This window comes from Gymnoscopelus braueri (genome assembly GCF_963280865.1).
Source record: "Gymnoscopelus braueri genome assembly, chromosome: 20".
NCBI lineage: Eukaryota > Metazoa > Chordata > Actinopteri > Myctophiformes > Myctophidae > Gymnoscopelus > Gymnoscopelus braueri.
Genome location: NC_137622.1, coordinates 7113257 through 7140140, shown reverse-complemented (window position 1 = coordinate 7140140; position 26884 = coordinate 7113257). Strand labels below are relative to the sequence as shown.

Below are 26884 nucleotides of genomic sequence, written 5' to 3'. Positions count from 1 at the left end.
AACATGCACATATGTGACCCTCCCTACAAATTAACAAAACAAAAGTATGCTTCAGAGCAACATGCACACCTTCTTGTATAAATATATTTGTTGTGCACAAAGGCATATTAAAACAAAGGAAAGAAACAACCAACAGACAATGAAGTAGGATATTAGTCTTGAAGGTGCTCCTGGATCAACAGGAATGTAAAATGAAAACAGATATCTAATATCTGATCATCAGATCATCAGATTCAGAGCAATAACCTGTGCCTTATCGTGTGCCCTTATCACCATAGTCATATCCACTGCTTGTTAGTCAAAGCCAGTCAGTATAAGTTATAAAATAAATTCATTGGGAGACAAGGTTCCAGAGTGCCCAGATGTTTCTCTCTGTTTGTATATTATAACAAGTCGTGTATGAAAGTTGGTGAGGCGAATGGATTTAAGATAACAGAGACAATCTTGCTTACGTCGTTGTTGAACTTCTTCAGCTGATGTTTAAGTCTTGACACCTCTCTGCTCTTATACAGAGATGAATGTGGCGGAAATTCAGTCAGACTCTCCGCAGCCAAACAGAAGAATTTATCCTGGAAAGAAACAGAATACGTTAAAATGTCTAATACTTAACCAGCCGATTGGCTATTTTCAGCGAAAGCTTTCCCCACAATAACAGAAAACAGAAAATACACTAGTATAGAGCCATGAGGAACTCCGGTCAATCATATAGGGTTTAAGTGGTTATGTGTCAGGGACCAGGGTTGACATAGACAGGAGTCAGGAGTGAAGCAGCTCCATCTTACAAATGCACATGAAGTGCAACGTGATGCTGCTATGATAACAACACTGGATTATTATATAATTAAAACATCTAGTATCAGTAGATTACTAACAACATATACTAGACTACGAGCAGCTGGTTACAGTTTTTGGGAAACTCACCACGCATGGATTGGCTGCACTTTCCTCCGACGTGTAGATGTACTCCTTCAACAGTGTCTGGTTGAAGAAATGACATATTTGCATTAATTTTGGATTAATCTTAACGATATAGAAAGCACTGAAGATTCTGCAACATTGAACATAGCTTGCGTGGTTCTTTTGCATTGTTTCTACTTTAAGTTCAATCTCCATCTTCAGGTGTTTGGGATGAAATTGATGAATGTGTGGTGTTGTGTAGACCATCATGAATGTCAGGGAGAGGATACAGAGAGTATTCATGGCTTTGAGGTACAGCACAGATGTCAAGTTGAGATGGAACGCTTACTAAGATACACTCAAACACTTGTTGCTTATATACACTAATAAATGATGACACCTCTCACACCACAACACATTCTGATGAAAACCAAGATTACGAATTGCTTGCTGCTGCTTGCTGCTGATGACCAAATAAGGACCTGCCTGCCATCTGGTGCCATCATCTTTCTGACTATTAAAATCCCATATAAAGAGTACCTCCTCTCCTCTTCATCACTCTAGTTGTGGTGTGTTCTGGGTCGACTTCAAATGCATTGTCTATAGCCCATTGTCTACACTTGTTCTGCTGATAATTAAATGTTAGACAGAGAAACAATGGCTGAAGCATAAACAAGTCAAGAACATAGATAGATACAGTAAATCAAATGAAGGCACAGCGGGGATCACAGGGACAGTGGGATGTAAACACAATTCAAAACAACAAAAAAGATAAGACAGTAAAAACATCAGGTAGAAATTGCATGAAAACATCATCAATCACAACAATCATAAAAGACAGGTAGTCGAGTAACACAATTAAGGCAAGTGTTGTTGTGATTATTGTGTTATTAACACTTTTTTATTTAGTTAAACTGAGTAAGTGATTGATTTGATAAATAAGTGTTAAAACACATTATATTCGCAAACATAAAATATATTTTCTGGTTGGGATACCAATTTCATCCAATCAGGAGGAAGAACTCATACAGGATAAACCATTGAAATTGGAAGTGATGAAACAAAACAAAAATGAGCAGACAAAATTGGAACTGGATCACTCTAATGGAAGCTGATAAATGGTTCTCTTTCCGGATTGGATGAAATTGGTGACCAACCTGACATTTTTCGGTTTATTAGAGAGCAGGAGAGATGAGGAGCCCCCTGTTGAACAAATGAACAAACACACTATTGATTGATTGATTGAATATTTTATTGACACATTTTTTAAAGTAGTATACAATGAATTAAAAAGACATCAAATGGATGATACACAAAAAAAGAGCCAAATGCTTACTTCTATTGTGGTCCATTAAACATTCAACACTCAAACAACTGGACAAAACAACAGCACAACAGACATTGAATACAAAAATTCAATACAAAAGTCAACCTGTACAGTTTTAAGCAATTCATAATGATAACATGGGAGGCCAGGATGGAGGATGTCACTCACATGGGACATGGCAAATCTCACTGAAGGAGTGAACAACTTTCAAACATGGGGGCAGGCCAGTCCAAAAGAGGCCCATTTGTTTGTTTGTTTTTTAGAACGTGATTGGAAGATTGTATATAAAAGAGGAATAAATCATGCTTTATATAGATCACAATAATTGATTGTGTGAAGCATGTTCACGTTGGCGTTGCAGGAAATCGTGGCGGTGAAGATAAAAATGGCAGTGATGTGTCACAGCTTAGGTTGAGGAAAATGTTACTAACAAATGCACTGCAAACAGCAAAACACTGAATGTAAATAATGAACTGTAAAATGTATGCTTATGGATCATTTTTCACACTTTAAGAGTTAAACATTCAGGATTTTACTGTGTATGTATACAGTACAGTATGTGTCATTACTATACCAGTCTCTGGTTAACTCACACCAGTAATCAGTTATTTGGGTTTGGTTAATCATGATCGATTTTTTCCTTATTAACAAAATGAATGTAATATTTCATAATCTCCATTCATAGAAGATAAAGCCCTTTTGTACACCTACGTACAAGGACAGGTGCGAAGGAGAGAACAGCCAACGTATATAAAGAATAAGTTATCTGATGCCTGCTGAAGGTCAGTTGACCGAAACGTTGTCTGACACCCTGGTGGTTTTGGGAGATCCTCTTATCTTCAATACATCTTTTCACTCTGAAATGGTTAAATACATTTTAGAAACTAAGACTCATTCTTATGAATGCCATTCCATCAGTAGCCTACACATCAAGGAATATGATCCTAAATGATCGTGATCCTTGATTCACATTTGTATATTATCTCACAAACTGAATCTGGGAACACTTCGTTAAATTGATATTGATAGGACTCAAGATATGTCACCAACAGACAAATGCACATACATAGATATAATTATTAGGCTACTTAGTGAGAATGAAGCATTATATAAGTTCCCCCTTCAAACGTGTAATAGAACCATTGACTGTACATTGTTCTCAAACATTTTCATGTCAAGGACCTCCAAATTGATATTGGCTACAGTTCCCCATTTGAGAAGATATTGTGCCAGGGACCCCCATTCGTTTTATCAAGATTTGTCAAGATTTAAAAAAAAGAAGCTTGTAGAGCAGCTATTTTCGAATAATCTAAAAATAAAATAGCTTGAGTGTTTAAACTGTTTCTCATTTTGCTGGGGACTACTGGAACTCCCTAAAGAACCCATGGGGGTCTGCAGACCCCACTTAAAGAACCAATGGTGTAAATAACTACTAGTAACTAACTACTACTAACTACGTTTGACGTCTGTGAGTGACTTTCTGGCTATTTTGAACTGTGCGTGGCCTGCCAAAAAAAATCTTCTTTGAGCAGGAGCACAAACCTGCTCATCGGGAGCAGTTATGGGGTTCAGTTTCTTGCTCAAGGACACTTTAGTCGGGGATCGAAACAGGGAACCTCCCGATTCCAAGAGGGCCGCTCTACCTCCCCAAGCCACTGGGATTTGGGAGGCCATTTATATTCAATGCTCTGTGAATAATTTTGAAACTGTTTTAAAAAGGTTCTAAACAAATCATCTGTTTTTTTTAACGTCCGGTGTGACTCCTGTCGAGGACAGGCTTCAGACGCGCCTCCTCAGGACACTTGGCTTAGCCTGGGTCCAGACGAATCTGCCATTGCAAAAAAAAGGGGACCGATCAGGGCCCAGTATGCAAATATGGGACGGATTTATCACCAGAGGCATTTTTTGAATTTGCCCCTCAGAAATTCAGGTTCCACACAGAGATTACAGACTAATATCTACGCAGTGATATTAGTCTGGCCATGCCAGGCTACACTTGGCTCAGATCTGAACCCATTGGATTTGGCGTTAATAGGAACCTGTTGCGACCTGACATCGACCCCAGGCAGGGTTCGAATCCACAACCTTCCGCATGAAATGCGTATGGAGCTCGAACCAAAAGTTCCATACAATAAAGGTTATTATTATTATTATGACCCTCCCACTACGGCACGGGCCTATCAGAGCGCAGTACTCTCTGGCGTGGACAGCCAATGGGATGGCGGAATAGGAATTGGACCAGATGCGCCATTTTCTCGCGTCGGTTCCACGGCAGACCATCCGGTAAGATGGTCCCCGAGCTTTGTCTCCACTAACAGAAAAAAACACGGGAGTTTGTTCACTATTCTTTCCATTTCGGTTCCAAGACGGCCGCTAAAAACGTCTCAAGGAGGCTCAGTGAACCGGCTCGGACCCGCCGCAGTCTAATATCCGTGTTGTGCGTCTTCTTTCAACCGAGAAATGACGACAGAGAAAAGCAGGTAGGATTTGGAAAAAGGCAAAGCATCAAATCCGGTCGTGTTTTATTCATGGAGAACCATTGATGCTCTGCTGTGCTAAGGAGCTAATGCTAAAGGCTAAGCTAAGCAGCTAATCTCTGGGCGGCAGACAGTGAACGGAGGGGGCTTGTACTAGTTCGCGGCGTAACGTAACGCTCTTGTTGGATAAAATAAAAAAAGAACAAGGATGGGACGTTGACCTCACGAGCGACCGAACTTGTTGTGTGCGAGGTGCGTTGACAAGATCAGATCCACAAGCTCACGACGCGTCTCCGGAGCGACGCGAGTGAGCTTGTACATCTGATGTTTTCGACGCGGAAGTAGTGTTGCCATATAATCTATGGCAACACTACCATTATGTGAGAAACGAGCAACCGGGTCTAGGAAAACAAGCCCAAAAGAAGCAACTTAGGCCACATGCGCACGTTGAACCTATATGCATCGGCCTTGAAAATAGCCGATCTACAAGCTCACAACGCGTCGCGATGTGCTATTTTTTTTCATCTCTTATATTTATATAAAATAAAATGTGGAATATATATATATATTTTTTAAAGATTCCCTCCCTGGCATAAATATTTGAGCCATTGGTTTAAATAATAATGAAAAAACATTGGAAACAAGTAACTACACTTAAGAAAAATGTCCAAAAACCGCAACCACTAATAATTACAAGCATTTTTACTGAAAAAACAAGCCCAAATTCACTTATAATAAGCCGACATGGCAACACTTCTGAAAACGGCGCGGTTGCGACGCGACTTCCTATACTTCCGCCCTACGAGATGACGCTTTGTTGTGACGTCAGCGACGCATCCCTCGATGCTCGGTGAACGCGCAGCAGCCGCCGGTAATCTTTTTCTTTCTTAAACACCAAGAGTACCTAAACATTCAACCGTTTCATAATTAGAGCACACCTCTCATTAATTCATATATCGACCGTTGCACGGCATTATTACACTAAAAGCCTTGGAACGCGTGCGATAAAACTTCCGTGCGTTTTTTTTAACCCAACCTTTTTACATTATACTGAAACATCACCGGGTTTAGTGAGAGATAACGTTAGCCAACGCTAGCTAAGCTTAGCTAACTAGCTTTTTAACCCCCGGGTTGCAGATCATGATGCACCGCTGCTTCTTGTGCTAGCTATAGCAGCTAGCATGGATGTTGTGGCACCGCTGCTGGTGCTGCAGCACCGCAGTTAGCAGCAGGAATACCAAAACGCTCGCCCCGAAACACAGTCGCCCTGGGGCAAATCCGGTGACCTCGGAACGGTCGCCGTGGTATTCCTAAACGTAACCTCAGTAAAACTGTCTAAACCTAACCTTATTCCTAAATGTAGCCTCGGTTAACTATGCCTAAACCTCACTTTATTCCTAAACGTAACCCCAGTTAACTAAGCCTAACCCTAACCTTATTCCTAGACGTAACCTCAGTAAAACTATGTCTAAACCTAACCTTATTCCTAAATGTAGCCTCAGTTAACTATGCCTAAACCTAACCTTATTCCTAAAGGTAGCCTCAGTTAACTATACCTAAACCTCACTTTATTCCTAAACGTAACCCCAGTTAACTAAGCCTAAACCTAACCTTATTCCTAAACGTAACCTCAGTAAACTATGCCCAAACCAAAGCTTATTCCTGAATAGCTCCATAAAGAACCTCTCACTCCGCTATACAGCTCATCTCGGAGCTGCATAGCGGAGTGAGAGGTTCTTTATGGAGCTAATTCCTGAACGTAACCTCAGTAGACTATGCCTAAACCTAAACTTATTAGTAAACGTAACCTCAGTAAACTATGTTTAAACCTAACCTTGTTCCTAAACGTATCCTCAGTAAAATTATGCCTAATCCTAAACTTATTTCTAACCTCCTTATCCTCATTAAAACAAATACAAGAACCGCTGGAAGCGAGGGGACCGCAAAAAAATTGGGGGTGAGCGTGTTTTGGGGCGAGCCTTCCGGTTAGCAGCACCAGCAGCCACGGGGACCTGATGCCAGTGGCAGCAGGCAGGCCTGTAGTTGTTGCATGTTTTAATGCATGTGTGTGGAGGAGAGAGGGGGGGGGGGGGGGTCATGCATTGAAACATTCACCGACCGGGCAGAACTGCAGGGTTGCCAGGGAAACCTAGGATGTCGGAAAGCAGAGCGCGCGGGAGGGAGTTAATAACCGTTGCTAACGGACCGTTGGGAGGATGTTAGCATAATGATTATAATGGTATCGATGCAGGCTGCAGATCGATCTGTATAGTGATGATGGGTATTAAAAACTACATGAACATAAAGGTAGGACTCCGGCATGCTAGATATAAGACACAGGTTGGCCTTGGTTATTATGGGAACAAACATGGCGGAAACGCTACGTTTCGTCTTAAGTCCACAAAGGAGAATCGAGTCTACATGCCTTAATGCGTATGTGTTGAATGTTTCGCGTATGATCAATTGGTTAATAATAAGCTTAATAACGACTTCCTACATGGCAGACAAAATGTGGTGTTAGTTTGCATCATGTTCCTCTGGCTGCTTCCTGTTTGCATTCCTGAGCTGATGGATAAACATCTAATCATCACGCGCACATTATGATGACGCAAAATGTAAACAGTGGCCTGTCCGCCGCCATGTTGTACCCCTAATTGATTGATCCGGGGAAGCTTCATTTTTAAATAATGAGTTTAATATATGTACATTTTGAGATGTGTATGCCTATCTTTGTGAACAATGGCGACACGTTTTTTTTATAAGCCTTGTATCCATGGCCCACACATCCTTGACTTTTTTTAATCAAAGATATGACTGTTTTGTTACTGTACTGTATACACAATAACATGACATGGAATATCATCCTTGCTGCTAGTGTGTTAGTCATCAGTTATTCATACATAAAAGGTTGTTGTTATTGATTAAACATTTCTAGATTCTTTATTTACATGATGAGACCAATTGAAGTAATTATGATGCTGGAATACTATATGGAGTAATGTCTTTTCCCAATGTTATTTAATTTCATCCATAATTAGCTGCACTACTTGCTATCTGTCCTTCAGTGGCATCCATTTTTTTTATTATAAAGATATTTTCATAATCAAGTACCTAAAATACCATAAACTAACATTACTTAATTGTGTCTTGCAGTTTTTAAATCAAAATCCTCCAGATTATGTTGTGAACTAACACCATTTGACGGCTTTATCGGGGAACAACAAGAACAAGTGTCATCTATGTTTTGATCGGTTCATTCAACAGATTCAGTGCATGTTTTAAAAAAATGCGATACTTTAAAAAAAAAACACTCCTGGGTGGTAGTGCTTGTTATGTTTGATGACATGAAAGTTTACATTTCTGAAGGCTAATAGAGGCTGCCATTCACCAGTAAAACGTGACCCAGTTTATCTGTGTCTACCTCTAGATTATCACTGTCACTTGTCACTCCCTTACTGCCGATCTTGGAAGGAGTTCATTACTTAAACATTCTTGTCTGTCTTTCTGTGTGCATCAAATTGTCTGTTTGAATATGACCCATGTCTTATCATTTTCTTCTCAGGTAAATTGCGCATGGCTTCTTCTGAAATCCTAGATAAAATGGCAGACATCGCACAGGAGGTGAGATTGGCTTATATGGTGATGAAATGTTTTTATGTACACTTTTGTTATTATTATTATTATTGAATTGTTTTTATTGATTTTTCAACACCAACAATACATACATACATCACAGGAAGGAACATAACCATACATTAACAATACCTTAAAGGGATACTTCACTTTCACATAAAATAAACATTAAAAAAATATATTAAAACAAAATGAAAGAAGTTATGGCAAAATAAAGGCCCCCTCACACGTTAGTAGGACACTCTAATGCGTGAGGGGGCCATGAATTTTCCATTACTTTTTTCATTTATTTTTAATATATATTTTTAATTTTTATTTTATGTGAAAGTGAAGTATCCCTTTAAGTAAATAGACAGTAATACAAAATTTCTAAAATAAACCCAAAATAAAACACGTCGTTCTCATACAGATTGTCACTTGCCATACAAGAGTTGTCAAATTATTAATTCACCGTCCTATACCTAAGTGTCCCCAGCCGGGAATCAAAATAATCCAAAAATGGCTGCCAAACCCTGTCAAATTTCTGGACAGAACCCCTGGTAGAATATTTTATGTACACTTTTGTACGGCCTTGCACAATTTCAAATGAAATTAACAATAATCTCTGTTATATTAAAGGTAATTTTGTATGGACACATTGATATGATTGAATTTACGTAGAAGACCAATGTTGTTTGTTTTTTCTATGGAGGATGTTTGTATTTCTAAGCTACATTTTCATGCTTGTCCTATGCCTCCCCTCCAAGCAGCCTGGGAGCTCAACAGAAAACATGAAGCCTTCTTCCTCTTCTCGTTCCAAGAGGTGAGTTGAATGTGTATAGATTCACAAATTTACTAATGCAGCTTTAAAGCAACTCTAAAGATACAATATTCCTCCATTTCAGGAAGTCAACTGCTGTAACTAAGCACACTGAATCGAGCAAAATTGACACTTCAGAAGAGAGTGAAGATGAAAACATTTCTGACAATCTTTCAGAGACTAACCAGAACAGTTCGTCTAAAGGTATGAGGCGTCCGCTGTGGCAGAGATCACAGTCATATAAATGTCATGTATAAAAAATGCTGGTGTTGTATATAGTCCTAATTTGTTTTGTTTTTTTGCCATTAGGCACTTTGGTGATGAGACCAGCTGGAAATGAAACAGCTGGTAACGAAAACAAAGGCGCTATGAAGCTCCGAGTGGATTTCAAACAGAAAGATACAGGTTATTCCTCATGATGTGTATTTTATCTGTATTTATATAATTAATTAGACCAAATTATCTTATATTATTATTAATGGTATCATACATTTTTACACTTTCAGTCAAATGAACACTCTGGACTTGACTGTGCACACTGTTGACTCTCTTTGCCCTTTTGTTTCTCTGTTTTTCTTCATTGCAGATGATACAGATTTACACAAGAAACAAGTAAACTGTTCTGCCTGTGGACAACAAGTTAACCACTTTCAGAAAAAATCTGTCTATGAGCATCCTGTGCTCAAAGTACTTATATGCAAGGTACATGGCAAAGAAATAGGATTAAACACAAATAGTGTAATTTCACAATCATTATATGTTTTAACCATATCTCAATTCCCTCGGATGATAATTCTTCATTTGATTTCTCCTGCCTCTAGTCATGCTACAAATTTTACCAAAGTGATGACATAAGTAGAGACCCTGATGGAATGGATGAGCAGTGCAGGTGATTTTACCACCAGTCTTGACACAGTGCCCTCAAAATGTTCTCCTTGATAAGAATAGTTGAGAAGCAATGGTGTGATGGCACACATGAGTCATTGCTCTTATGAATCTTTGTAGAATATTTACTAGTGACTAATTAAGCATTCAGAATATTTTTTAACTTGCAAATAATTGATCTAATACGAAGTGATTGAGACCTCAATTAACATGTGCCGTGTAATTTCTACAACCCATTGCCAGGTGGTGCGCTGAGGGCGGCAAGCTCGTTTGCTGTGACTTCTGTAACAATGCCTTCTGTAAGAAATGCATCCTGCGCAACCTGGGCAGGAAGGAATGGTCAGTCATCAACGACGAAAACTCAAAGTGGCGATGCTATGTCTGCTGCCCAGAGCCCCTCCAGGACCTGACCTCCAAATGCCACCGCCTCATTGAAAAATTGGAACAGACCTGGAGCAAGGAACAGAAGCCAGCTAAGAAGGCGGAGCACGATGACAAGCGACACAAGGACAAGGAGATCAAAGGGCACAAACCAGTTGTTAATGGGAAGGAACACGTCGAAGGCTCAGGGACCATGACATTCTCCTATAAGAAGCTACAGGTACCAAAAGAATTGGTAAAGAAAATGAAGAAGCTAGTGGAAACGACAACTGGGCTCAATAATACTTTCATTCAGTTCATCCAGCAGACAACAGAGCAGCAAGGAGACAACAGCATCAAGTATCGGCATTTAAAGGCCTTCAAGGCCGTACTGGCGGATTTGAAAAAAGCTCATAATGCATTGGAGGAGGCTTTGGACCCTGAGTTCCAAGTCATGGAGATGCAGAATGGTGGTGGGCTGCACACTCAGAGTAAAATCTCTGATGAGGTTACGCCTGAAGCTGGTAGCCACGTGGACTCAGACAGCATGGACGAGGAGGCTGACCCTGAAGAGCCTGCTATGGACTATGGACTATCAGATGAGGCTGAAGTCAAAGGTAGCCAAACAAAGGCTGTGTCGGCCATATCAAGGGTCAAAAAGGAAAGACGTGACAGTGGGCCAATCACAACTGAAGACGGCAACGCTGGATCGACTAAAGGTAAAGTCTGTGATGGTGGGCCAGTCACAAATGAAGAGGGTGATGTTGGACCAGTCAAAGCTAAAGACGGTGTTGTCGAACCAGCTGAAGACGAGGATGGTGGACTGGCCACAACTGAAGACGATGATGCTGGGGAGGTCTCAACTGAAGATTGTGATGTCGGACCAGCCAAAACCGAAGGCTGTGATGATGGGTCATCCCTAGATCATGACATTGTCTCTGTTCCTCCCTCTGTCCCCGAGGAGCTCTTTCAGATGGTGGAGAGCCTTGCAGATTCCTCCCTGCTGTTACAAAATGATGGCACAGACGCTGATGTACAGACCAATGGAAAGTCACAAGATCCTCCACAGTCACAGCCAAAGGTGAAAAACCTCACCATCAGACTCACTCCTGTGCCAGTGGTGACACGTGGGTCCCGATCCAAAAGCAAGCGAGGGAAAGGAGAGAAAGATAATGCCGTAAAGGAGGATGGTTCTGGTGATATCGCAGATGGCACTGCGGTCAGCGAGTCATCTCGAGGACAACGTCGCTCCGCTAGAGTGAAGACCACTCCTCTGAGGAAGCAAGCCGAAAAAAAGAACCAGACCGACTCATCCGAGTCCGATGCCCAAGAGCAGAGCCATGGCAAATCCAAGTCCTCCAAGACATCTGCTGGCAACAAGACCGAAGAGGGGAAGCAGACCAAGGGATCCAAGACTGCTTCTTCACAGCTTAAAACGGAGGACGTGGACTCAGACTCTGACGAAGTCCCTGACATCCTGCTGCAGACAACTGCGGGACACAGCTCCGATGACGACCAGGGAGGCAAGAGTGTTAGGAAATGCTTGTTTAAGCTCAATAAGGCATCTTCCCAAGACCAGGAGAAGAAGTCATCCAAGCGCAAACACAATGCAGACTCCCCTGACAATGATTCTGACTCGGAAAATAAAGGCAAGAAGGCCTCCAAGAAGAAGAAGCAGGACGGGTCAGGGTCAGATGACTCGGACTTGGAGGACTCGGAAAGTAAAGGCAAGAAGACCAGGTCATCCAAGAGGGCCTCCCAGAAGAAGAAGCAGGACGGGTCAGGGTCAGATGACTCGGACTTGGAGGACTCGGAAAGTAAAGGCAAGAAGACCAGGTCATCCAAGAGGGCCTCCCAGAAGAAGAAGCAGGACGGGTCAGGGTCAGATGACTCTGACCAGGAGAAGGATGTGAAGGCCAAACTGGGGAAAGGGAAAAAGAACCCTGCCCGGGGAAAGAAAAAGGAAAAAGACGAAGACAAAATAACCCCCAAGAAAAGGTCTTATGAAAAGAAGCGCAAGTCAAGGAGGGGCAAAGGAAACACCGGGCAGGAGTTGTCCGCCTCCAGCGAGGATGAGGAGCAGGAGAAGCAAGCTGGGAGTGACTCTGGGGAGGACAGTGATCAGCAGAAGATCAAACGCATTGTGGAGGAGGATGTAGCCGTGGGAAGTGGAGCTTTCCATCAGTCGTCAGGTATTCCCAGAGCGTTGAAACACCAGTATTTACACTCCGGTTTAGCTGGCCAGATTTTCACAAGTTTAAGACTCATACCGTATGTAACTTGGAACTCCTTTTGTGTGTGTGTGTAGGAGATGAAGTAGACGGTAAAGCTGAAGACCTTCCGGCGCTGGAAGAAGATGATGCTGAAAACAGGTAAAACTAAAAGAAGAAAAAACGTTTAAAGGCACCAATGGGTTCATTTTAAAGTCTACTCTGGTTTTTGTGTGCACTCCAGACAGTTCTTAAGTTTCTTGTTTCAATATTTAGATATTTGATATTAATTTGATCAGACATAATCCCCCTTAAAGACACCCTAACCTTAAGCTTCATCATAATTGTTATAGCTTTTTGTTCTGTGAACACATTCCCTGCCAGAGGGTTTTTTTTATTTTACTTCCCCCAGTGCCAGTGTTTAAAATGTTTTTACACAGGAGCCGAGATACAGGATTTTAAAGTAATAAGTTAACCAAGGAGTGAATGGAGCTAGAAATCTTTGGATCGTGATATCTCTGGTTCTGTGTGGATAAATTGAAAAAAAAAAAACTTTTTTTTTTTTTTGAAAAACGGTTATACTCGTGGATGGATTTTTTTGGCAGTAAACGGGTGTATTTTTCATCAACGGTTATACTCGTGATTGGCAGGTAAAGTGTTAATCATGTGATTCATAACGAATCAACAGCTCATGATAAAAAGATGTTTATCAACCATTGATCTCCCTTCTTTCCTCTTAACCACCTGAAGAATTGCCAAGAAAATGCTCCTGGCACAAATAAAGTCAAACTATTCCTCTGGAGGGGAGAGCTCATCTGAGGATGAGGACGGCACGGAGTCTCCCAAGAAAGCAACCAAGAAGGACAAAGATGAAGAAGATGATGAAGAGGAGGAAGATGAAGATGGTAACTTTTTTCTTTTACTATAAATGTTGAAATGTCAATATGACATCATTACATAGTCACACTCAGCCAGAAACCTTGTTTCTCCATATGTTTTTATGCTTTTCCATACATAAAAAACGTCCTCATATGACAGTGTTGTGCGAAAATAGCTGATCTACAAGCTCTGATGAAACGCAAACGTTATATTGTAGATAGCCTATTATTGGAAACTATTGAACATTTTGCCTACGATGACATGCCCAAAATAAGGTTGAAAATGGGACGAAGATTATTTTTTAATTTCACCTGACAATAAAGATATGTGTGTGTGTGTGTGTGTGTGTGTGTGTGTGTGTGTATATATGTATGTATGTACTGATGTGTTCCCTTTCTGCTGCAGACGACGAGGATGACTCTGAAAACTCCGGCTCTGACATGGAGGGGAAGAAGAGCGGCCGGCGCCACCGCTTGCTTCGCCATAAACTCACATTGAGCGAGGGCGAATCAGGAGACGAGAAATCTGGCGCTAAAGAGAAGGACAAGAAGGGGAAAAAGAAGAGATCCAGACGAAAAGGTATGGATATGTTGACCTGTTGGACTGTCTGCACACACATTCACACATAGCACCCCTCACACACTTAATACCCCTCTCCACACTGACACTTTACATATTCTAATCGAACAGTGCACACACAAACACACGTATACATATACGTTAAAATATGCTTATACATGATGCCAGCACCTTCTAGCACCTCAAAGTGTTACTCGAATAATTTCCAATTGTTATTGCCGTTATTGCTGAGGATTTTACTCTTGTGTACTCTTGGGTACTACTTTTTGTCACTTGACTGGTTCTCACTTCGTGTTGTTCCTGTTTGGCAGTTGGCAGCGATGACTCTGACGACTCAGACTTTAAGGAAGAGAAGTCGACGTCCAGCAGCGACGAGGAGTCAGGGGTCAGCGAGAACGTGAGCGGCTCGGGAAGCGGCTCAGAAAGCACATCAGAGAAAGACGGGAAACGCCGCAAAACTAGGTGAGGCTATTGGGAGAGTGAGTGTCACCCAATGGGTGCTGATGTTTTTTTTTTAGGGTTGTCCCGAACACGTTTTTTTGCCCCCGATCCTATTCCGATCATTACATTTTTGGTATCTGCCGATACTGATCAAGTCCCGATCAGATATTTCGCCAATGCATTAACACTCTCACCGCCAGGCCCGTAGCCTACGGGCCGATAAATCCAACTGTAAAGCGCCGATCCCGTAGCCTACGGGCTGTGGTGCTTTTTCCTTTTTTTTTCAATTTTCTAGTACGGCACATTTCATTGTAACACCACCGGAAATGGAATTATTCGGGATCACGTTTTGCCGATCCCATAGGACTCCATTCTAAAGCGCACACTGAGACGCCATTTTCTTCGATTGTAGTTTTTCTCCTCGCTGATCACTGTTTAACCTAAACCGTTCTAACTACAACATGGATGCCCCGTTTTACACGTGGTTTGGACTGGTACACGCAGGGAGATCTCAGCGATGTTTACAAACAGTGCAGAGCTCAATCTTAAGGATTTTAACGAGGTCTATGGCAACGTGAAAAAAACAAAAAACAACAATAAAACGTTGGCACTGGTGAGTACATTATGAGATTAACCTCTGGCGGTCAATGTGTTAAGAAGAAAGCATTCAAGTTGTTTGTTTGTTTATCATAGAAGTTAGTTTTTATCATAAGTAAAATTAGTGAGGCACTGGTTCAAACGAGTAAACGAAATATAATCTCTTTATAGCTTAGTGGTGCAGCACAAAATAACAAACCAAAATATGTCTAAAACCTCAGCAATTCCAATGCAACAAAATAACTCCTCATCTAAGCAGTAGCAGTGATGTTAGGTTTTCAATGTAGTTAGTGGGTTCCACGAGTGGTCATTTGAATGGGTCCCAGGGAAACTTTTAGTCCTAGGGGGAGTCCTGATCAAATAAAAACGTTTCCCCATTTAGACAGTGTGGCAATATTGTCTGCCTTTCAATTATATTCAAGGCAAAAAGTACCTTATGTCACTGCTACTGCTATGCACTAACTGCTAGTGCTACCCCCAAACTCCGGTGGAATTGATCATTTAAACTCTCTAAAGGGATCTAAAATGTTATGCTTATGTAAGGTAGTAGCCTTTTTATGTCAGCAGGTGTCACTGTTGCCAAGCTCCCTCACCTGTGATCACCTTTTTGTCCCTCACTGGACACCGTAGTTCAGTTGACTATGCAGTTGAGGGCGCCATGTTTGTCAATGTTTGTTTTCTATTGGAAAGCCTACAGCCATAAACAGCAGCAGAACCTGTGAATGTCAGCCAATAAATGCACAAGGTCTCAACCACAATCCAGAACCAGTGTGTCCAGTGTCCCTTCTCTCCGCACAACACCCCATCTCCTAAAACATCAAAAACACAACGCAGAGTCCAAGGGTGTGTAGAGAGGCCAGTACACTGTGGGTTACATCTTTGGTGCCGTGACCCGGATTGTGGCACTACGAGACTGAAGAGGAAGAGAGAGACTGACAGTAGCATCCCCATCTATGCGGTTGTACCAAACTGTATTACCAGCTGTGAATGGACAGTGTGGTGGACTGAGCTACTATCATCTGCTGAGTTGAATGGGAAGAATATCCACTTCTTCAACATATCCTTTCAATGCTATGAAAAGTTGTTTTCATTTGAGGACTTTCTATGGTGTCCTATAAGCTGAACTGCTATTTGAATTGAAAAAGAAAAAAGAAAAAGCGTGCTGTATTCTATGTGAGAGACTTATGAGGAACAATTCTATGAACATTGTTGTTGTCTACCTAATTCATATTCCTTGAGTTAGACACAGAGCTGACTAATTGAAATAGTTTTGGTTAATGTGAAATTTATGTACGAATTGATACTTGATACATTGTTTTGTTTTTGTTTTTGTTTTTTTTGTTTCATTGCACTGTACTACACTGGAAATACCCCTTCTACACACCTACATACACAGACATATCATCTGTTTCACTGCCCAAGCCCCTGATACCAGTTAAACTAACTGAAGATGTTGAGTGACAACAATGATTCCCCTTCAAAGCTGGAGGACACCACTGCCCGGCTACCAGCCCACCAACTCACCCCAGGCCCTCCAACCAGCCATAACTATAACTCTCCCCACAAGACACAGCCCTCCCCTGGGCATGCAACAAGCCATAACTACAACTCTCCCCATACAACATTACATATTTCGAGCGAAGGAGCAACGGCTGATGCCAGTACAGGGATGCAGCAGCAGTCAGTGCGGCCAAAGCCCTCACACACTCAGTACTCAGGACCACGCTCACAGCTTAGTCCACCACCCCCAATACTGTCACCACAAGGCCTTCCACGCCCCATCTCAGAAATGCAACATGTACAGCAGCCCACAATGAACCCTCCAGTTACCTTCCCTTATCCAACCCAGGCTGCCCAGCCTATCCCTCAGGCCTACACCAGATATGCATATTCCACTCCTGCTCCCCAGCTCCCCACGCCAAATTCTCAAATATCCCAAATGAACACTATGAACAACCCTCCTGCTACTGAGCAGACCCTCCATGGTTCAGATCATAGACCAAGCCCCCAGTTGCATCTACTGCAGCACCACTCTCAGGGCCTGGCCCATGGTGAGATGGCCCCCAAGCCCCCGTCTGCCACTGGTGCATGGGGCCACAGCACGACTGTGCCCATCCCTATGAATGCCAATTATGGAAATGTTGACTACCCAGCTCCCCCCCATGCCCCTGCTCCAGTACATCTACAGACACCTGCTGTACACCCTCAAGCCAGCATGTATCCCAATACCCTCCCACAAGCTATTCACCATACAGCTTCCCCTCACACCCCTGCTCCAATACAGCTACAGATGCCGTTTTCAGACCCCCAAGTGAGCATGTATCCCAGTCCACTCACCCAAACGTTTAACCCTACAGCAGCCCCCCACACCCCTGCCCCAGTATATTTACAGATGCCTGCTTCAGATCCTCAAGCTAGAATGTATCCCAATACCCTCACACAAACCTTTGATTATACAGCTCCCCTCCATGTGCCGGCTCCAGTACATACATGGACACCTGTTTCCGACCCCCGAGTCAGCAATAGACATCCCAATGCACTCCCCCAACCCACTCCTTTACCCCCATCCTACGCCCCACACAGAGCCATAGCCAACCCAAGCCTTCCACCTGCTGCCTATGGTGGCTTCCTGCAGACTCATCAGGTGAAGAATGTCCAAATCTACACTGGTAATTCGGATTGCAAGATGCTGGTAGAGGACTGGATTCGTGACATGCAGTATCTCCTGGAGGCAATAGAGCTTCCCATGCACCTCCGCTTTTCCACAGTAGTGCGACACCTGGGTGGCGAGGCCAGAAGGTTGGTGTTGAACCTACCTCCCCATGACCAAACCCCTGAGAAGGCATTTGAGGAATTGAGGGCTGAGTACAGTGACACACAAGGCTCCCTTGATCCACTAGCCGACTTCTATGAACGTTGCCAGAGGTCTGAAGAGTCTTGTTGCTCTTATGCCATAGCACTGGAGGCAACATTGCGAGCTGTGGAAAACAGTGAAAGAGGGGGCAGGCCTTTCCCCGACCGTGATAGCAAACTCACCCGGCAGTTCTTAAGGGGGCTTGAAGATGAGGAGATGTATGCAAGGATTTCGCCAATGAAGCCCCGGCTATTGAGCTTCCGAGAGCTACAAAATGAGCTCAGAAATCTAACAAAAGAAACAAAGAAGTTCCAGCCACAGCACAAGACAAAGAAAGCATATGCCCAGGTACATGCCACACCCGAGCGTGCTGCAAATGTGAAGACAGAAATAACAAAAGAGACCTCAGAGTTGTCAGAGTTGAGAGAGATTGTGAAGAAATTGGCTCTAAGCCAGGAGCAACAGATGGCCATGTTGTCTCACCTTGAATCAAGAATTGCTGCCCCAGCCACTGTTCCACCCGCTGTCCCACTATCTGTCCCTCCCGCTGCCCCCCCACCAAGATTCCTGTCATCACCAGGGAGTACTGCCCAGGGCTCCAGTTTTACATGCTACCGGTGTGGGAAACAAGGACATATTGCCCGGGTCTGCAGAGCAGTACTCCCAGATCCCAGTCTGTCCTGGGTTCGGCAACCCCAGCCTATGGCCCCTGCGGAGGGAAACACAGCTCCCTCAGCACAACATTTAAACCCCTAAAGCCCATGGTTACCGGGGCAACCATGGGCAAGCAGCAAGTTTCCCCATTACAGGTGAGCGGAACTGATGATGGAGGAGAGGACACCCCATTAGTCGGTCCCAGGAACGAGGGGGAGGTGGAAGTCAATGGGATAAAATGCAAGGCACTCATAGACTCTGGCTCACAGATTACCAGTATTACTCACAATTACTGGCGCAACCACCCAACCCTTCAGAAACAAAAGCTACAGCCTTCCAAAATACCCATAGAGGGGGCAGCCGGACAGAGTGTGCCTTACTATGGTGTCCTGCACATTAACCTGAAAGTGCTGGGGAGAGAGTTTGAGGCTGTGCCAGCTTTTGTGGTCCCTGATTCAGAGTATCGTTCCTCTGTCCCCCTGCTTGTTGGTACCAATGTCATTCGTGCCTCCAGAAGCCACCTCCAAGCAACCTATGGCCAACAGTTCATTCACCGGGTCAAGCAAAGCCATCCAGAGTGGTACACTGCCCTACTGGAAATTGGGAACACAGAACATAATGGAACAGATGACACGGTGGGCCCCGCTGTGTACACTGGCCGTAAGATAAGCATCCCTGGAGGGAAGGAGATGGATTTGAAGTGTAGGATCAAGGTTGGCCCACAAAGAAAGACTTACACAGCCCTCATTGAAGGCCACCCTTTCCTGCGTCTCCCCCAAGACCTTTTGGTTGCCAAAGTCCTTGTTGATGTGAAGAAGGGCTGCACCCCTGTTAGGGTGATGAATCTGTCCCAACATGCTATCACAATAAGGCCACACACACATCTGGCCAATGCACTCATGGTGGAAAATGTTGTGGAGTTTCCTGACAAGAAGCCAGGTGAACATCACAACTGTGAGAGCAACGAGGCCTGCCTGAGTTTGGATCAAGTTGTGGCAAGTGGTGGGGTGGACGTAAGTGAAGCGGCGGTAGAGAATGAGCACCAGCGGTCCCTCCTTAAAGAGCTGGTGGAGAAAAATGGAAGTGTGTTCTCCCAGCATTCCACAGACTATGGCCACACAAAAACAATAAAGCATGAAATTCCCCTTGTCGATTCTACACCCTTTCGACTACCATACCGCAAGATTCCCCCCTCACAGTGGCAAGATGTGAGGAAGTTGTTGATAGACATGGAGACAACAGGGGTCATCAGGCCTAGTAAGAGCCCATATGCTTCACCAGTAGTGATCGTAACCAAGAAAGATGGGTCACTAAGGCTTTGTGTGGATTACAGAAAGCTGAACTCCTACAGCACCAGAGACGCATTTCCCCTGCCCCGAATAGAGGAGGCCCTGGAGGCCCTGGGGCAAGCAAAGTACTTCTCCACCCTTGACCTCACGTCTGGTTACTGGCAGGTGGAGGTGGCGGAGTGCGACAAACACAAGACAGCATTCAGCACTCCCATGGGGCTGTTTGAGGCCAACAGAATGCCTTTTGGGCTACAGAACGCTCCGTCCACCTTCCAGAGACTAATGACCTGCTGCTTTGGGGATATGAACTTCACTCACCTCCTGATCTATCTAGATGACCTCATCATATTCTCCAAAACCTTTGAAGAGCACCTGGAGAGGTTGCAGCTTGTGTTTGATCGACTCAAGGAGCATGGCTTGAAGTTGAAGCCCTCGAAGTGCCAGCTGGTGAGAAAGGAGGTGCAGTATTTGGGTCACTTGGTGTCTGCAGAGGGCATCAGGACAGACCCAGAGAAAATCAGCAGGGTTAAGGACTGGGTGAGGCCCACAAATCGGAAAGAAGTGCTCCAATTCTTGGGCTTGGCCGGATATTATAGAAGATATGTGCACGGCTACTCCATGACAGCAGCAGCTCTATACCGCCTCACCAGCGGCGACCCCAGAAAGAAGAAGAGAGGGGGAAAGAGAACCCTGGGTCCTGACCCACCCTTTTTGTGGACTAATGAGTGTGAGGAGGCCTTTCAGACACTGAAAGAGAAGTTGACGACTGCTCCAGTGCTGGGGTATCCAGATTTCAGCCTGCCCTTTGTGCTTCAAACTGATGCGTCAGGAGAGGGTCTTGGCGCTGTCTTGGTCCAACTCCAGGGTGGAGTCGAGAGAGTCATGGCCTACGCCAGCCGTGGCTTGAGCCCAGCAGAGACCCGGTATCCTGCACACAAACTTGAGTTCCTCGCTCTGAAGTGGGCAGTGACAGATAAGTTCTACGACCATCTCTATGGACGTAGATTCTCAGTCCAGACAGACAACAACCCCCTCAAGTATGTGATGACCTCAGCGAAGCTGGATGCTACAGGACAGCGGTGGGTGTCTCGACTGTCGGCGTTCGACTTGGACATCCAGTATAGAAGAGGAAAGAGTAATGCAAATGCTGACGCACTCTCCCGTATGTCCTACCAGGAGGTCACGCAAGTCCTACACACCTGCCCTCAGCGGGTGAGGGCCAGTGAACTAGGCCATGGAGGGAACCGGCCCACCCGAGAACGAGAGAGCTCCCCGGGTGAGAACACCACTGCCCCAGAGGAACCTCGGCCCACCCGAACACAAGAGAGCTCCCCGGGTGAGAACACTACTACCCCAGAGGAACCTCAGCCCACCCGAAAACAAGAGAGCTCCCCGGGTGAGAACACCACTGCCCCAGAGGAACCTGACCCCCAAGAACCTCGATTACTCAAGTCCAGTGAGCCCTACTTGGATGTGGGGACAGAATCCTTACCTGCCATGACAAAACAGCAGATCCGTGTAGGGCAGAAGGAAGATCCTGACATCAGCCCTGTCCTGCACTTTAAAAGCCTGAACCAGAAACCAAGTCGCAGTGAGAGGATCAGTGGTGGTGGGCAAATGTGCCTTCTCTTAAAGGAGTGGAGGAGGTTAGTGATACGCGATGGTATCATGTACCGCTGTGTACAAGACGGCCAAAGGGGAGTATTGGAGCAGCTTGTACTGCCAGAACGGCTGCGTACATCTGTCAAGACTACTCTTCATGATGACTCAGGACACTTGGGATTTGAGAGGACATTACAGATGATAAGGGAGAGATTCTACTGGCCAAGGATGTTCCAGGAGATCAAGGCCTGGTGTGAGCAGTGTGAGAGGTGCTGCCTCAGAAAGACCCCAACTGCAGGCCTCCGGGCTCCCCTGGTCAGTATTCACACCAGTGCCCCCATGGAGCTGGTGTGTGTGGACTTTTTGATGCTGGAGAAGTCAAAAGGTGGCATAGAAAATGTGCTCGTTGTTACTGACCACTTCTCCCGCTACGCCCAGGCCTACCCCACTAAAGACCAAAAAGCCAACACAGTGGCTAAGGTACTGTGGAAAAACTTCTTCTGCCGGTTTGGTTTTTCTGCGAAATTGCATGCAGACCAAGGACGCAATTTTGAAAGTGCTATTGTGAAGGAGCTGTGTAAGTGTACTGGCATCACTAAAACCCACACCACCCCCTACCACCCCCAGGGCAACGGGACCACCGAAAGGTTCAACCGGACCCTCATGAACATGCTGGGGACACTAGAGCCTCACCTGAAACCCCGCTGGCATGAGCATTTGGATGCAATGACGCATGCCTACAACTGCACGAGACACGACTCCACTGGATATACACCATACTACCTGATGTTCGGTAGGCACCCCCGGCTTCCAGTTGACCTAATCTTTGGGCTTCATACCACCAATGAGCAAGGCGGATATAGTGAGTATGTCCAAACTCTGCATGACAGTCTGTCACAGGCCTACGCCCTGGCTAATCAGACTTCTCACCAAGCGAAGGATCAGCAGAAAAAATACTATGACCAAAAAGCAAAGAGTCACGTCTTCAGCCCGGGGGACAGAGTCCTGCTCAAAAAGTGTCATGTGGAAGGGCGGCAGAAACTGGGAGACAAATGGGAGTCGCGTCCATACATTGTGGTGAAGAAGCAACCCAATATACCTGTGTATGTGATACGACCAGAAGATGGAGAAACAGAAAGAGTGGTCCACCGTAACCTCCTTACACAGTGTATGTTTCTTCCAGTGGAGCAGGCCAGTGAAGTGATGAGAGAGGAGGAGTCAGATGTGGAAGAGGACTGGGAGAGAGACAATACAGAGGGAATAGTGGAGCAGGATGGAAGAGAGACTGAGGCAGATACAGAAGAGGAATGTGAGACGGGTGATACAGAGGCAGTTGTGGAGAACACTGCACCAGAGTCAATAAATGGACAGGATGAACAAACAAGGATGGAGGAAGTGGATGTGGAGCCTGAGCAAATGAGTGATGGAGGGGAGGAAGAGAGACTTTCCAACACACCTCCAGGGCCCGATTCTCCAAGGAGGAACCCGCCAAGAAATCGACGGCCCCCAAAGAGATTATGCCTTGAGTCACAAGTCTTGAGATCTGATGAGGAACAGCAGAAGATAGAAAGGGGATGGAAGTTGTGGCAAAGGGTCAAAGCAAGAGGACCAGCAGGGCATGTGTAACACACACACACACACACACACACACACACACACACACACACACACACACACACACACACACACACACACACACACACACACACACACACACACACACACACACACACACACACACACACACACACACACACACACACACAGTTTTGGTTAATGGGTGGCGTTAGTTTTTGTTTTTTGTTTGGTCTGATGGCAGGGACGCCATCAATTAAAGAAGGGGTAGATGTAAGGTAGTAGCCTTTTTATGTCAGCAGGTGTCACTGTTGCCAAGCTCCCTCACCTGTGATCACCTTTTTGTCCCTCACTGGACACCGTAGTTCAGTTGACTATGCAGTTGAGGGCGCCATGTTTGTCAATGTTTGTTTTCTATTGGAAAGCCTACAGCCATAAACAGCAGCAGAACCTGTGAATGTCAGCCAATAAATGCACAAGGTCTCAACCACAATCCAGAACCAGTGTGTCCAGTGTCCCTTCTCTCCGCACAACACCCCATCTCCTAAAACATCAAAAACACAACGCAGAGTCCAAGGGTGTGTAGAGAGGCCAGTACACTGTGGGTTACACTTACATCGACAAAAGTGTTGTCCCTATCCACTTCCATGGACTATTTTGTTTGGGCTGGTTTGGAGTGGAGCATGTGAAAGTAAAGTACATGCATAGCGAATTAAAACTTTGATGAGTTCAGACCTAACTCTGTGGTTCTGCACAGTAGAAGGACGAAACGTACGTGCAGCAAAAAAATATCACATTAATCATAAAATTATTATAATCCTCCCGATTCCGATCAATTAAAAATAACGTCATTGGGCCCGATTTCCGATCTCAAAATCGGATCTGGACAACTCTAGTTTGTTTATTTTTTTTACAGGTCAAATGATGCCCGTTAACATTATTTTGCACAATGTATAAATCAATTTAATCTGTTAAAATGTTCATACGATTTCAAACGCTTAAAAAAAAAACTGAAATGGTTCTCAACGCGCTAGTACAGCAGCTATTTCAACAATTGTTTAAAGGTAGGGTAAGTGATATTTTTGGGTTAAAACAAAAAGTATTTTGTTAAAAGGTTAAAGCACTATATTCTGATAGTAATCATTGCTATAGAGTGTTTGTTCAGTAACAGGAGTCTCCCTGTCTCTCCAGCTCTTTAATAAACAGAAAATAAATTTTCCGGTAGGTGTCAAAATCTCAGCCAATCAGTAGAAAGTACCAATTTTTAAGCTTCATTTTTATAGTGTTCCAATTTTGCCTGCTCAGTGATGTTGCTAGGTTTTCAATGTAATGGGTCCTGGGACCCAAGGGTGGTCTTTTAGATGGGTCCCAGGGACATTTTATGAGTCCCACAAAAATTCACACCCTACGTGGTGCAGTGCTTGGACCCAGTTCGGTGCCCCCCGGGACGGTTTTGTCAACGGGGGGCAATAGAATACATTTAATCACAGAACCTTTTTGTCATTATTATTTTATTTTGTATCATTTATGAATGTAGAATTTATTTTTACTATTTATTGTGTAGCAATAAAAGTGAAACACTGGCTTACAGTGGAATTATTGGCAACTAAAGAAATAGGAATTCAAGAAATAATGAAGACAAATACTGACAATGCCTATTAACATTGGCTTGCAGTTATTGCACATAGCCAAAATGCAATAATAATTATTAGGCTTGTCAGTGAGAAAGGAAAATAAAGTTGTCTTTTTGAGGAGAAGTGGAACCTTTTAAGTCACTTTAAGTTTAGCATGAGGGAAAGGGTCTCCCGATCTTCAGGGAATTACGATATGATATCTCTACTAGGCTACAGAAAACATTCAGTTGGCTATTAAACATACAAGACACAGATAATAGACAACCGGTTACTTACAGCTGCCATTAATTAGTGCTTTTGATTGCCTTTGTGGTCAAATCAGGGTCAAATGCATAGGCTCAACGAGCCATCGTTAACCTGCTAATGTTACACAGCTGATTGGTAACATGCGTTAAACGCATCCATCACATCACTCTGATCTCCATTCTCCAAGCAAGTTGGAGAACACTCTAAAATCGTGGATTTTACTTTGGCTGGTCAATTTAAGATGACAATAGCAACAAAGGTTAGTAATAGACCTGTATGTATGATGATCAGTTATTATTCCAGACAGTGGTCTATCCAAGACTTTTTTACACGTTTGAGACCAGGTCTCAACCAGCTCCTCATGCCGTCTCACTCACTCACTCTCTCTCTCTCTCTCTCTCTCTCTCTCTCTCTCTCTGTGTAACCTGGGGGGGGGGGGGGGGGCTGTGCTGCTGCTGCGACAACGTGTGTAACCTCGCATCACCAGTCTTTCCACCTCGGAGGAAAACAACGTGTGCGAGATAGTCTCCACACAACGGTGTCTAACCGAGTTATACTTCTCCAGTACAAAGGTGTCTAACCGAGAGTTATACACTTCTCCAAACAACGGTGTCTAACCGAGAGATTAGACACCTTTGTCCATGCAGATCACAGCAACTAATTTTACCGCAAATTATTTTTTTATTTTTCTCTGTTGTTGGTGAAACTCTAGTGCGTCCCATGGACGCCACGACGGTGTCATGAATGCGTCCTTTCGCAATAATGTGCGTCAGCGACGCAGGACGCAGGCCTATGAGCATCTCTGCCTGCTCATTTCTTAGTGTCATCACTTCCAATTTCACTTGTTTAATCTATATCCTGATTGAGTTCTCTATCCTGATTGGATAAAATTGGAAATGAAACTGAAACGAAAATGCATTTTCTGTTTTATAAAGAGCTGGAGAGACATGGAGACTCCTTATATGGACAGGACACTCTATAGTAACGAGCACTATCAGAACATAGACCCATTTTGCAATTATTTGAATAATTGCAAATCACTTACCCTACCTTTTTAATTTGTTTTGAAAGTGTCAAATTATTAAATATGGCCTATTTTGGCCATACTACATTATTTATTTTGATTATTGGTACCGTCATTTCTCTGTACATTTAAGAGATTGGTCACATCTACTTTGTGTGATTTGTTTAAAAAGGCTAAAAGGCCATGAAATCGTTAAAAACTGTTATTTATTTGACTATTGATATTCATGTAAAATGTCATGATCGTGACAGTCCTATGTCCCGTTTGTGTTTGCAGGTATTCCAAGAGGAAGAAGGAGGCAAAACAGAGGAGTTACAAGCAGCAGCAGAAGAAGAAGCGACGTCGGATCAAGGTTCAGGATTCGTCTTCAGAAGCGAAGGTATGGAGATTAAACTGCGGGAGCTCATCTTCTCCACACTCCTTAGAATAGACCGGGAGCCAGGCCCAGCCCTCAGAATGTTTTCTGCTAAAAAAAATTCACTATGATTTCCTGTTAGCATATACCTTGGGCCATCACAAGTTCATACTGACCACCCCCAACTCGGGGCCGTTTGGTCTCAGGGGCCCCAAAACCCCCTTTTTTGGGGCGAAATTATGTTAATGGGAATATTAATTTACTAAAATTACATAAATTGTCTTACACATATGAAATTCGGCATGGAGTATCCTGACACATAGGGGTAAGTAGACAAATAGGATTCTGGTGCTTGCTACCATTGTACTTTTAAATATGACCACAACATCCCCAGAAAAACAACAAAAAAATACTGTCCGCTTGACAAATTATAACAAAGATCATTATTTTCCAGCACTTTATGTTGAATATCACTGCCACACTTGTATATAGAAAACTTCCCATGTCCCTAAGCTTCAATTTGAGCCCAAGATGACCTTTGTATCTTGAACATTACTCTTTCTGTAG

At 43.9% G+C, this 26884-nt stretch overlaps 1 protein-coding gene across 3 annotated transcripts in view; it reads left to right on the top strand.

The window, feature by feature from the left end:
• Positions 1 to 4470: 4470 nt before the first annotated feature.
• The window catches only part of atrx (ATRX chromatin remodeler), a 60671-nt gene continuing 38257 nt past the window's right edge, over positions 4471 to 26884 (top strand). For 2 of the 3 annotated variants that reach the window (XM_080416077.1, XM_080416075.1), the window contains exons 1-13: positions 4471 to 4704; positions 8264 to 8322; positions 9081 to 9136; positions 9219 to 9337; positions 9443 to 9538; positions 9720 to 9835; positions 9955 to 10022; positions 10262 to 12570; positions 12687 to 12750; positions 13339 to 13493; positions 13873 to 14046; positions 14358 to 14508; positions 26239 to 26341. In XM_080416077.1, the coding sequence (XP_080272203.1) occupies positions 8275 to 8322; positions 9081 to 9136; positions 9219 to 9337; positions 9443 to 9538; positions 9720 to 9835; positions 9955 to 10022; positions 10262 to 12570; positions 12687 to 12750; positions 13339 to 13493; positions 13873 to 14046; positions 14358 to 14508; positions 26239 to 26341 (3459 nt within the window). In that variant the 5' untranslated portion in view covers positions 4471 to 4704; positions 8264 to 8274. The remainder of the gene's footprint in view (positions 4705 to 8263; positions 8323 to 9080; positions 9137 to 9218; positions 9338 to 9442; positions 9539 to 9719; positions 9836 to 9954; positions 10023 to 10261; positions 12571 to 12686; positions 12751 to 13338; positions 13494 to 13872; positions 14047 to 14357; positions 14509 to 26238; positions 26342 to 26884) is intronic. The other variant, XM_080416076.1, reaches the window with a different exon arrangement.